At 48.2% G+C, this 13,345-nt stretch overlaps 1 protein-coding gene across 1 annotated transcript in view; it reads left to right on the forward strand.

Annotated features, from left to right (window-relative positions):
• The window catches only part of LOC120839424 (alanine aminotransferase 2-like), a 64,244-nt gene that overhangs the window by 27,730 nt on the left and 23,169 nt on the right, over positions 1-13,345 (forward strand). The window contains exons 7-9 of the mRNA XM_040209705.3: positions 5,481-5,586; positions 6,477-6,542; positions 6,669-6,824. Of these exons, the coding sequence (XP_040065639.2) occupies positions 5,481-5,586; positions 6,477-6,542; positions 6,669-6,824 (328 nt within the window). The remainder of the gene's footprint in view (positions 1-5,480; positions 5,587-6,476; positions 6,543-6,668; positions 6,825-13,345) is intronic.

Consider the following 13,345-nt stretch of genomic DNA (forward strand, 5'->3'; position numbering starts at 1 on the left):
TTTCTACTCGACAAGACCCAGCCTGTTGTGAGTTCCGACGATGTAAGGGACTTAAGCGGTGTAGTTGAAGACGACAGGGTGTACCAGGTCTACTGGGCCGGTGATGCGCGAACAAAAGGATCGTTCTACGATGCGAAAGTACTGTACAAGGCAGGTGAGTAGAACTGAAGTACGGCGAGTGATGTACGACTGTTTCGCATAACATGCTGACGGCTTCACTGCATTTGCAGCCAAAGCATTTTGTATAAAACGAATAGTCAAATCGAGTTTCTCTAACGGTGGGGCGTAGCATAGCGGTTAAGGTGTCCGATTTGTACGCATGTGGTCGCAGGTTCGATGCGCGGTGGTGCTGCTTTTTTTTTTTTTTTCTCTCGAACTTTTTGTTTTATCGAGGCATTTGGCGATATTTATGAGTGCGTATAGCTTTACTCTTTATAAATGCTGCCCTTGTTGATGAAATTCCCTTGGCAGTGGCAGTCACACGTCATCTGATGGACCATCAGATGACGCCTGATGGTCCATCACGTTCCACCAAGGCTGCTGACTGGCAGTCAGTGTCCCAAATTACGTAGCTTGATGGAATTTTCAATAGGGAAGCGTCGACTTCTACTCAACTCGACAACGCACTTCAGCATCCAAGGAGTGCTCCCTAAGGCACCATTACTCAGCACTACCTTGCAACCTCTGCAGACTGCTGCTCCATGGCGAAACCTCCTGAAGGAATTCCCAACGCTAACGCAGCCATGCAACACCAAGGTTCCAGTCAAGCACACCATTACTCACGGCATTGACACCCTCGGATCTCCAGTTTTTGCCAAGCCGAAACGCCTCGCACCGGACAAGCTCAAGATTGCCAAAGACGAACTCGAGCACATGCTGGAACTCGGATTCCTCCGTCCATCATCCAGCATGTGGTCCAGTGCCCTGTACATGGCACATAAGACGTCTGGCGACTGGAGACACTGTGGGGATTACAGAGCCCTCAATAAGGTCACTGTACCCGATCGGTACCCAATCCCCCACACTCAAGACTTCGCTGGAATGCTGCACGCATCGACAATCTTCACAAAAATAGACCTTGTGAAGGCGTTTCATCAGATCCCAGTCGACCCATCTGACATTCATAAAACTGCCCTAACCACAGCTTTTGGCATGTTTGAGTATGTGCGCATGTCATTTCACCTGCGAAACGCAGCGCAAACGTTTCAGCGTTTCATTGTACAAGTCACACATGGGTTGACCTTCTGTTTTACCTATATCGATGGCATCTTAGTTTTCAGTAAAAACGACGAGGAACATGAACTCCACCTTCGCCAACTGTTCTTCCGCCTCCAGGAATACCGCGTCGTCCTGAATGCCGCTAAGTGAGAATTTGGCATTGCAGAGTTAGATTTCTTGGGCGCAGACCAACATGGCATCCGTCCTCTACAGCACAAAGTGAACATCATCCGAAAATTTCCGCAGCCCCAAACAAACAAGAAACTTCGCGAATTTCTAGGACTAGTCAATCTCTACAGGAGATTCATTCCAAACTGTGCAGCCATCCTTCAGCCACTCAACCAATACCTCACTGGAAATCCCAAGAAATCCATACCACTCGAGTGGAACGAAGCTGCAGTTAAATCGATTCAAACAATCAAGCACAAGCTTGCTGATGTTACGACGTTGATCCATCAGAAACCTGACGCACCCCTTTCCCTTGTAACTGGTGCCTCCGATGGAGCACTGGGAGCAGTACTCCAGCAGTTTACCGAATCCGGTTGGCAACCCCTTCCATTCTTTTCAAAACAAATGACGCCAACCGAATCACGTTACCGTACATTTGGGCGCGAGCTTCCAGCCGTTTACCTTGTCGTGAAACACTTTCGCCATTTTTTAGAAGGACGTCAATTTCACATCATGACTGATCATAAGCCCCTGACGTACGCCCTTACATCAAACAGCTCCTCATACACACCAAGGGAAATGCGGCAGATAGCCTACATTGAGGAATACACCAGCGACATTCGTTCCATAAAAGGAAAAGAAAACACCGTAGCTGACGCTCTATCTCGGATTGGTCTAAACAACGTCAACAACTCTCAGCCGATCACCAACTTTCAGGAAGTGGCTACTGCGCAACGACTCGAACAGGAACGTCTACATCTTCGCTCCTCCTCTACCGCACTGGTCCTGCAAGACATATATTCCTGAATGCGACAAAACACTTGTTTGCGACACTTCTATGAGCCGTCGTCAACCATACGTGCCGGCACAGTTCCGACGAGCCATTTTTGATGCCCTCCTCTCGCTCTCCCACCCTGGTACACGAGCGTCACAACGACTATACTCTCTCCAGCTACGGCTGGTCGAAGATGAAAACCGATATTGCATACTTCACGCAAACGTATTAACACTGTCAACGAGCCAAGATCCACCGCCACACTGTCACACCAAGTACCTTCCAGTTACCCGACGCTCGAATCAGCAACATCCACCCCGACATCGTCGGAACATTATCTTCGTCTCAAGACTACCGTTACATCTTCACATACGTAGACCGCTTCACCCGCAGGCCAGAGGCAACGCTCATGAAGGATGTGACTGTAGAAACAGTCGTACAGACATTCATCTCCATGTGAATCAGCCGTTTCGGTGTACCGACAACAGTGACAACAGATCGAGAAAGACAATTTAAAAGTCACCTATTTCGCAAGATGTCAGGCTTCCTCGGTGTACACCAGATCAAAACAACGGCATACCACCCTTCGTCCAATGGTCTCGTGGAGCGATTCCACCGACAAATGAAAGCTGCCATTTGAGCGCACGGCTTATCAAGCTCCTGAACCGAAGTCCTACCACCAGTGCTTCTGGACATCCGCACCTCCCTGCGTGATGAACTAAAATGCAGCGCCGCTGAATTGGTGTACGGCTCTACCCTTCGATTACCACTCATAGTTTATGCTGATTGGAGATTAAGTTTTAGCAAAGGCTGATATCGGCAAGCTGCGACGGAGGCCCTATCCCCTACTCTTCGGTAAGCCTTTTTGGACGAGCCTTTACCGACGCCCAAGATCTGTGTCTGAACGGTGGGTCTGAAGTCATCTCGGCATACTCAGTCAGAAAGAAAGCAAACATATAACAAATCTTATGGCCATTAACAACCGTCAAATGCGCTTGAAATCCTTTACTTTGTTTGGCGCACTGCATAGGTGTTCACGCCCGTACACGTGAAGTTCGCCGAACGGTGCTACATTCTTCACGCAAGTCCTTGACGGTTGCATACTTCAAAACGGTTTGTATGTGCGAACGGGCCTATATGATTCCACGATAAGTTCAAACGGATATGCGATTTCGAATCAGTAGAATGCAAGCGGATGGGGACTGCACTTTGTGCAGTGCTGGGGGTCAGTACAGCTATAAAAAATGAGAAGTGTGTTCGATTTTCGCTTTTCAATGGCGTCTCCGAGTTTCATCTCGAGTACTTAGGCGCATTGAGAGAAACAGAATTGCAAGGACGTATATTTCGTCAATGGACGCACAAAAAGAGTAAGAAACTTGCTGACCAGCAACACCAATGTAAAGGTGCGAGTTGGTGTACGCGTGCTTATTCGTTGTTTTTGCGTGTTGACCCGTACACAAGTAAGATCCTCGAGCTTCGCAGCATCGATATTTCCAGCACTGGCTCGTCCACATACTTCGAAACGCTAACGGAAAGGTTCGAGTACAAAAATACAAGCATGTGACAAGATAAACTTTACACATATTTCGCGCTTGCGCTGAAGCTTCGAAGACTGCCCATTTAGATTAGATCCAAAAACGATGCGCTCTGTGTGAGAAAACAGAAGATAACGACTGTTTATTGTCCGCTCTCTGTGTATGATTTCTTGTCGACGTGTCGATCGAAACCGAAATCGTACCACTCTCCTTCCGGACCAAATAGTTCGCAGAGTGTAATGCGCGCAGTGTTGCATGCAGGGATTTATGGAAGTAGCAAATATTAGAGGGAAAAATCCACTTTTTTTCACGAAATTCAAATGCCGAAGTATAATGTGAGCTTTGTTTCCTTTCTGCGTACACTTAATATATGCGAACGGAAAACAACTACATATAAATTAACAAGGACTGGCGGCTGCACCTCTAAAGCATTATCGTAAAGATGCACTGAGATTGGAACCGCTGGAACTATGTCCAGTCAATGGCCACAGGCGTCTGGTATAGGGCGGTTTCACATCACGCACTTCCGGTACGAACTCTCACAAAGACAATGTTTCCCATGTCGCTCGCATTATTTCGCGTCGTCATCAACTGCGCCAGTCAACTATGCTTCGTTCACCTTAATTCCTTATACGCAGCCGTCGCCACAAACTGATGGGGTCAATCATAGCCTCCTATATACTGACAAAGCCTGGTAGATCACCACGAGAAGGGGAAGCCGAAGTGATAAAGGTGGAGCGGCAGACAACGGATGAGAGGAGAGCCACGTGACTGGCGCCCCGCTGCGGCGAGATGCCGAAACCCACTTCTCCCGAGTGAACAAGTGTGTTTTGGGTCCTCGCCGCTGCACAGGCTGTGCGCTGACGTCCGGGTTCCCCGAGAAATGGCTCTTTGATGCTCTGTGCTACCAGATCCTCGCGTTCCAAATCTGCGACCGGGCACTCTATGGCTCCGTCGTCGAAATGCCAAACTTTGTGAGTATAGAGGAGGGTATGGGCCAATCATACAGCATAAAATGCGCGCCATCATGATGTTTGTCATGTTTCTTTACGCGTTATATCATCGCCGAACACTATAAACAGAAAATGCCTAGTGACTTGTGCTTTGAATGCTGCCGAATGGTCCTATTACCTCGTAGCGTCGGCTGTGTTTGGATTTAAGCTGAGAAAAAGTATAGAGCAGTTGGGAGCACAAAGAAGCAGCGTCTGGGACCCGATTTCTGTACATAAAAGCATTCGTTCGAACCTAAGACAAGCCACCAATTGAGAAGTCGGCCCGTTGGCGGCCGAAAAAGCCCCGGCAGTCGCGGCTGGCCGGCACTGAAAAGGAAACAAATTCGGAGATAGCCATGGGTTCAGGCAGCCTGGTCCCGGATCGTACTTGCCGAGTTCTGTCGTCAGCGAAGCCACTCGCCATGCTTTTGCGTTTCACCAATACCAAGAACGACGCCAATAACTAAACGTCTGCATTCAAACAAAGTAAAGTGTCAAACACTGAGTCATCGGCATTGTCAAGCGCGGCTACCGTTAGTCAAAAGTCGTTTAGTGAAGCCTTCTTGGACCCAAGTCCAAAAGAACTCTGCGTTATGTCATTTAGATCATGGTGTGCGAAACACACTCGTCTCTCTTGGCCAAGAATTGTCCAAAATTATTTGCTTAATACTGTGGATAGGGGAAAGCCGAGTGACTCGCACAAAATGTGCTCAACTGATCAGAACCCAGAAAGAAGTGCTACACGAACAAATGAATCTCACTCACTTTATTTCATATTTTATACGGCGATAGAGCTGGCCTGTGTTGCGGCTACTTCGAGATTGTCAACCTGAACAAGAAAGACAAAGCAAAACTACTTAAAGCTGGAGCTGAAGTGAAGGCATCCAGTCTCGCGCAAGTGAGTGCCAACTTCGTACACACAGGGAGCAGCACAGTTACCCGCTGGTGCATTAACCACGTGGTAGTTTATCGTATCGTCATATGCAGCATTGCACTTTATAAAGACCATAAAGGCGCTAACTCCAGTCTCAGCCTTCTAGGCACGAGACGCCGCGATAGCGTTGCCACGTCATCCATTTGTGGATTTTTTAGATACTTTTGCTGATGGAAAAGTCTTCTCGAAGCTTTTCTGAGTTGCCTCTCCTGCCCTTCTGTTTTTTTATCTTTTTTTTACAGTTGCCATGTGTAGTTGGCGGAGCTTGAGTTTCAGGTTTTTATGCAGCCGGCTAAATTTCTTCGGCCGTTATTAATAAAAATTCACCTTTTTACCCCTAAATCTTAGTTAGCTTCAGCAGAATTAATAAAAGATAAACTCATCTTCAAGGCTAAGGGGTTGAATCTGATACAATTCATCTACAGTGTATAATCGATACTTATAATAAAAAAGAAAAAATGCGAGTGTTCTATTGCCTAGGCCTCCAAGACGAAAGGTCAATTTTATGTATAACGCCTAGGCCGTTGGCAGCCGAGGCCACTCGTGTGTCGGTTCAAACATGTATGTTATCATCTTACATGTTCAAACGTACATTTGCAAACCAGGCTCTTAAATACATGTACTTCTCGGAGTCTTCTTTCAGGCGCGACCTCGAAAGATGCTTATGAAGCACGCAACCTAATTACGCCTAAGTGTCTCTTGCGACGTAACTGTTGCGCTTCGTTTTGTGACACTTATTTTTGTGACATACACCTCCAAAGGCTAAAGCAAATACCTTCTCTTTTTTTTTTTTTTTTTTTTTTTGGAGGGGAGGATGGGTGTTTGTTTTAATTAATTTTGGTTCTTCTCACTAGGTGGCCCTCGACTGCCTCGTAAAACCTCCCAAGCCTGGTGAACCTTCCTACGATCTATATCGCGAGGTAAATATCGAGACCCTGTCTGATTCGTAACAGCGCGAGTTGCTGTTTCGATTGATTTAGGAGTTCTTGAGAGTCAAACGTGTTTACTGTTTTGTGTCTCTCGTGCCGGCGACTCAATTCTTAAAGGAAAAGCGTATGACCCTAGAGGCCCTGAAGGAAAAAGCCGAGCTGGTGCACGACAGATTAAACAGCATCGAAGGGTTCTACTGCAGCCCGCTTCAGGGAGCAATGGCTGCCTTTCCAAGAGTGTCACTACCCCAAAGAGCTATCGACAAAGCAAAGGTATACTTTATGCTTGAAATAACCTCGCAGCGTCTAGCAGAGCACATTTAAACGTAATGAATACGACAGTTATTATATGTAAGGAACTTATTTTATGCACTTCGTTTGATGGATGGCGACAGCTGGATTTTTTGTTTATAAGCTCGGCAATGGAATTGTAGACTCGTCTGTCTTTTGAACTTTGTTTGTTTTCACATCCCATTGCCTGCTAACCGTAATCATAGCTTTTTCTATCTACGTGCCATTTTACTACGTCTCCTATCATAGGAATGCAACTTGAATTTATCAAGTATGATTGTTATCTGCTTCAAATATTTTGTGATGTAACCTTTTGTCATAATGCCGGTTACAGTTGCGCAGTTAGATTTGACTTTTCAGGGGTTTTTTTTGTTTTTGTTTTGTGCAACATAGGAGGCCATGAGCTGTTTGTGGACACGTCAGACAAAGATTTATTTTTTGTTATGATTATTAATAATTTTATTATTATTATTATTATTAATATTATTGCCCTGTTAGTAAGAGGTGCTTAAAGAATGCCTGGAGCCGAGATAAACTTGGAACACCGTCCTTTATCTCGCTCGTGCTCTGAACTCTTCTTTATCTACCTCTACACGCGCGTTTCCAATCCGGTGCTTCTGTATATGACACCTCCCCCTTTCAAAGCACCGGTGGCCGCGATACCCTGCCGCCCCACGTTATTGTTGCGAAGGCGTCGGTGGTTTGTTGTCTGACTGTTAGGCGGTCCACATCAAAAGTCGCGAGCTGCAGATGATGCCTTGTGCGTCTCACTGTATCCTACTTTGTTTCCGCCGTGTACGATCGCGGCAGCCCTGCATGATGGTGTGCCATCCCTTGAAAGGCTGCGTCCACGCGTATCCCCACCGCTGAGTATGGGTGTAGCGTTCTGTAATCTCTAGTAAGGTGGCGTAGATTGTAGCGCGAGGCTTTCCTAGTTTTTCGTTCGCCCTACTGCTTCCGATACCTGCGGACGTGATGCCACTGAAGCTTCAGTGTGTTTGGCGAAGTCGGAACTGTTGAACGTAACTTCCTCCCCCTCAGGAGTTCTGAAGGGGAGCGGCCTTTTAGTCCTGGAGTGGTACGGTAGGCCATAAGAGGTAGCGTTGAGGTGAGTTTCTCAGCAGATTCTCGGCTGTTGCTACCGCTCACTCTGCTTTTCCGTTACTTTGAGGGTATCAGAGACTTGAAGTCATCAGTTTGACTCCCGGGCCCACTCGTTCCCTAACTGCCAGAAGTCAATCGATCCTAATGCAGGCTCATTGTCAGAGCGTAGTATTTCCGGACAGCCATGTCTCGCAAATATCTGGTTGAACACTTTAGTTATACGTTTTCTGGCTATTCTTGAACGTTGTTCCAACTCTATAGTTACTTTGAGTAATAGTTGATGACGGCTATGTACTTTTTCCCGCTAAGCTCGAAAAGGTACGTTTTGATTTCCTACCACGGAAAATCGGGTAGCTGAAAGAGAGACTCTGTGGGTGGTTGTTGATACTGAGCACGTGTAGGACATCGGCTGACATAGTCCTGTATCTGCGTGCTGGTGCAGGGCCACCACATGGAATCTCTTGCTCGTGCTCGCCAAACCCCCTGATGTCCACTCTGAAGCCGTTCCAGGACTTCTTTAGTGATTCAGTGAGGTGACTAGTCTATCGTTGCGAATTAGTGGCCCTTGGTCTAAGGTCTGCAGAAAAACTAGCAATCCTCTTCAAGTCCGTCAGGAGCGTTTCCCTCGCAGGTCACTGTTTTTCGCAGTATGTCATTACCGTTGAAATGCATGGATCCCTCTTCTGTTCGGACGTCAGTCTGTCCGAAAATAAGGTGGACGCCGGGATCAGGTCAATCTTAAGCATTTCGTGCCCTCGGACTAAAGCTTCCGTAGAGTCTGTCAGTTGTCCTGTTGTTGGTAAAGGTTTCCTGGACAGAACATCTGCTCAGTACATGCCTGGTACGCGTGACATCATAAAAATCGTAATTGGAAATTTACATTCAAAACCACTGCAGTCTTATGATCATCTCACCAAGACGTTTGGTGGTCAACAGCGGTACCAATCGCTTGTGGTCTGTTCCCAAAGAAATCCCTGGCCTACCGAGTCGGCGCAAAATTGTTCACGAGCCGAAACGATCGCCAAGGTTTCTTTTTCTACTTGTGTGTATTTGAGCTCCGTTGGAGTCATATCATTTGAAGTGTACACTACTGTATGTCTGATGCCGTCCTCTTCCTCCAGTAGCTGCACAGCTCCAAGTCCCTACGATGAAACATCGACCGATTGGGTCGGTGCGCGTTTAGGTTATAGAATGCGAGGATTGGACCCTTGCATAATTGTTCTTTGACCAATTGATATGACCGTTCTTGGGGTTCACTTTAGAGCCATCTCTAATTTCCATGCAGAAGATCGTGAAGTTGGTTTCCTCCGTTATGTTCGGTAGAAACTTCTCTTTGGTTGTTCACCATTCCGAATAATGACCGCAGCTATGCCAAGTTCTCAGGAGCCTTCATACTCACGATTGCTTGTGTGTGTGTGTATTTTTTTTTTTTTTTTGGGGGGAGGGGGGGGGGGGGGCTTTGTTGCAATGCCTCTTCCAAGATTTTGCCTATACTTCGTTTCAGCTTCGGTCCAGACGCAGCCAAAGCTACAAGCGCGAGCTCCGGGCTTTCAGCATCCCTGCCAAGCACGCGCGCTCGTGTAGTGCAAGCACTGTTCTGGGCCACATGCTCGCGCTTGTAGCATCGACTGCGTCTGGACCGAAGCTGAAACGAAGTATAGAAACTTTACCCTCTTTTTGCCGGACTCGCACTTGTTCGTGTGCAGCGTCACCCCGGCGCTGTGGAAGCGGCGGAGTACCAGATCGAGATTTCGGTCATGTTCAAGTGTGTCCCGTCTGAAAATTAAAATACCTATGTGACAGACTTGGCCCGAGACTTCGAGCTTCTAGGATCCACAGCATTGTGCGCTTAAAGAATTCTGGCGTTGTTTCATTACCAAACAAGGGTCTCTTGAGCGTGAAGCATCCCGCTGGTGCGATGAACGTCGGCAGCTGCAGCCTTGACTGGAACCAGTGGCGCCTGCCAGTAGCCTGCATTCGCATTGAGCTACTGACGACTGTCACTCCTGCCTGTTGTGCAAGGTTTTTAACGACTGTGAACATTATGATCCAGTCCAGCACGATATGCTGGTTCAACTCTGTGTAGCCCACACAAATCCGAAGAGAATCGTCCTCACTTTTGACTACTACCATTGGTGAGCCTCAGATTGTGGCGTGATGTACTTTCACGGTGACACCTATGTCTTGCATCCGTTGCAATTCCTGTTTCACGCTGGGTAATGAAGTAAACTGAAGAAAGGAGCCATGGGCATGGTGTCTGTCTGCCAACAGACGGAACGTTTGTTCGACGCTGCCGATTCCTTTTATCGGCTCGGACAATCTTGATTAATCGGCCGTGAAAAGTTTATAAAGAAAACAAAACTGCTTCGTCAGCCACGAGAGCCGCAGTGCAGCTGCAGCGTCACTCGCTCCCTAACACTCCTTTACCCTTGTAGGAGAGACTTGATAAGGGCAGGTGACTTCGCGTTGATCGTCGTGGAGTTTGGGGCACTGGAGCCGGGACATCGGATGTTGGTACGGCCTCGGGTGAGACAGCCTCGGAAGCGGGTGCTGGGGCGGACGGCTCAGTAGCTGTGTCACCGGGATCACGACGGCGGAGCTGATCGGCGTGGCGCCGGTGGTCTTTGACATCGTCTGGGGACTGTACTTGCACCAGGCAGGAACCATTGATCGACTTGATGATTCCGGGGCTCTACTTGTCGCTAGGACTGTAGTTTCGGAACCACACTGGCTTGTCCTGGACGAAAAGGTTTAGTTTCCGGTTGACTGCAAGATGTAGGTAATGGAGACAAGGTGGCGTCCAGACGTAAACGTATATCGTAGCCGAGTAAGCGCTGAGATGAAGAACGACCGTCGTTGCCGGGGTGCGATGACACTCACGCAGGATATGCGCTAGTCGGGTCACCATGCTGCCCTTGCTCAGCCGTTGGAGCCTTTCTTTTACCGAGCGAACAGCTCGCTCAGCGAGACCGTTCGATTGGGGGAAATAGGGAGGTGAGGAAAGGTGTCGAATATTGTTCCGCTTGCAGAATCGTTGGAACTCCGCGCTTACCAACTGGGGACCACTATTCAAAATAACTACGTGGTATTCCAAACTGGCTGAACACGGACCGTAACGCGGACGTGGTGGCTTCCACTGACGTGCACTTAGTTGAATTGCTTCGATCCACTTACTGTGGGGGTCTACAACAAGTTTATTGTAGACTCCTCGTTTGCCTCCGGACGCGGAACAGGATCTCTTGCCGGTGGGACCGGAGCAACTTGAGCACATTTCGGGCATTGACTGACCATACGCTCTAAATCTTGGTCAATTCCGGGGTACCATATAACGGACCGAGCTAACGCCTTCATGGCGGATGCGGCGCGGTAGCTTTCATGCAGGAGAACAGGTACAGTCTTCCGAGCACTTTGTGGTATCACAACTCGCGACCCCCAATACACCAACCCGTGCGAGGTGGTTAGTTCGCTTCGCCTTTCCAGGTATGGCCTCAGGGTTACTTCCCCGTTATGGTTCTTCGAAGGCCACGAGCCATTCTGAATTCATATCTGGACTTGCCTTAAGTCGTTGTCCTCAGTTGCCAGCTGCTGCAGATCCGCCGTCGAAACAAAGTTTTCATCAAGCTGCTTCAGAAAGACGCAGAGCAGCTCCTCGGTTGACGAGCCCTCTTCTGCTGGGCACAGCAGCCGACTGTGAGCATTCAGGTTCTTGGTCCCTTTTCGATTCATAAAATCATAAGAAAAAGCTCGTAGTAATAGCTGCGTCCCACTAAAGCGACAAACAGCAGCAAACGACAGCGACACATGACAACAAGTGACAGACGGCACCGACAGATGGCTGTTTGTCGGAGTCCGCCGTCCCGCCTGGCCGACACGACGCAGAACACGGGGACAAGGAAACTTGTTTCCTAGTGGGGCTGGAATTGTCAACAAAACACTTCAAAAGACACAGATAAACAGTCTGGCGACGCAGTTTTTTGTGTTTTGCTGTTTGGGCGTAAAACGCGCCGACAAACACAGGGGAAGTGGAGACGATTACTTTATTTCTTGATTAAAGCTTTCGCTTTTCTCCATTTGCCGTTGGCGACGTTCCACAAACAGTCGTGACAATCGACACCAATCTTTTCCCGAACTAGAATTCCTGAATCATTTCTTTTTGTGTCGTTCGAGGCATTTTAGGTAATCGGCACGGAATTTCACGCCGATTTCGAGGATGTTTATAACTTCACGTCCGAATGATCGAGGGCAGGCGTTTTGTAGGGGACAATACGGCATCCCGATTATTACAGAACGTGATGACAAGTCTCGTCTGCCGGAATGGCTTGCCGCGGAGGGAATCCGCGGCAAGCCATTCCGCAAGTGTCCTACTTCGTGGTGAGCTGTCTTGCTTTGGTCAGTCCTTGAGCATGGGTGTATCCATCCTGATGCAGGGCGTAGACCTCGGCGTCTTGAAGCACTACCTCGCGCACCAAGTTTTTGCGAGCAAAACCAGCCACAGCATATTCTCTTTCGCAACACGACCGCCAGCAAGCAAGCCACGCCCACGACCACTACGAGCAATCGACTCGAGGAACCGGCCGCCAAGGACTTCTCTGAAGGTCGAGCGGTGGAGGCGAGCCACGTGAGAAACGGGAGGAAGGGTAGAAGGATGGGAAGAGAGGCAGGTACAAGCGGGCGGGGAGCATAAGTTCGTCTCCGAGAGGTGTTCCTCGGTGGGACTGCTAGCTGCGCTTCAAGTTAAACGATAAATAAGAGCTCGTCCGTCGTCGATTGTTTGTCCGCGTATGACACGGGTGTTGGTTGCTACACTGGGACAGCATCAGCGACACAGAACTTTGTGGTGTCGCCGGTTAAAATGGGTGTTTGTCACTCTAGTGGGACAAGGCCATAACATGGATGGATGGATGATGGATGGATGAATACGGCTGAGCCCTTTGGATCGGGCGGTAGCTTACGCCACCTAGCCATTTTGTTTTACCATTTAAGCTTAGAATATTTAAATGTGAAATCTATATTCACTCCGCAGTGCAAAGAAAGTGAGGCTATGAAACCCCCTTGCCATCAGTGATTAAGAAAATACCTAGTTTTCTCTCGATTTCTGCCACCATTCACTTAATCTTTGCTTGGTAATCTCTACAGTCTTGAAATCCACTCTCCCTTCGCTGTCTCTAAAACCCAATGACTTTATTAAATCTATGTTGTCTTCGGTAGGCATAGGGTGAAGCCCTTTACAGTAGAGTATCAAGTGCTCAGCCGTCTCGTCCTCCTCTCCACAAGCAGTGCACACTGTATCAATTTCCTGGTACTTCACTCTGTATGTTCTGGTTCGCAGAACACCCGTTCTTGCCTCAAACAGCAATGAGCTTCCCCTAGAATTGTCATAAATGCTTTCTTTGGCAATA

This window comes from Ixodes scapularis, unplaced genomic scaffold (assembly GCF_016920785.2).
Source record: "Ixodes scapularis isolate PalLabHiFi unplaced genomic scaffold, ASM1692078v2 PGA_scaffold8__174_contigs__length_109621045, whole genome shotgun sequence".
Taxonomy (NCBI): Eukaryota; Metazoa; Arthropoda; class Arachnida; order Ixodida; family Ixodidae; genus Ixodes; species Ixodes scapularis.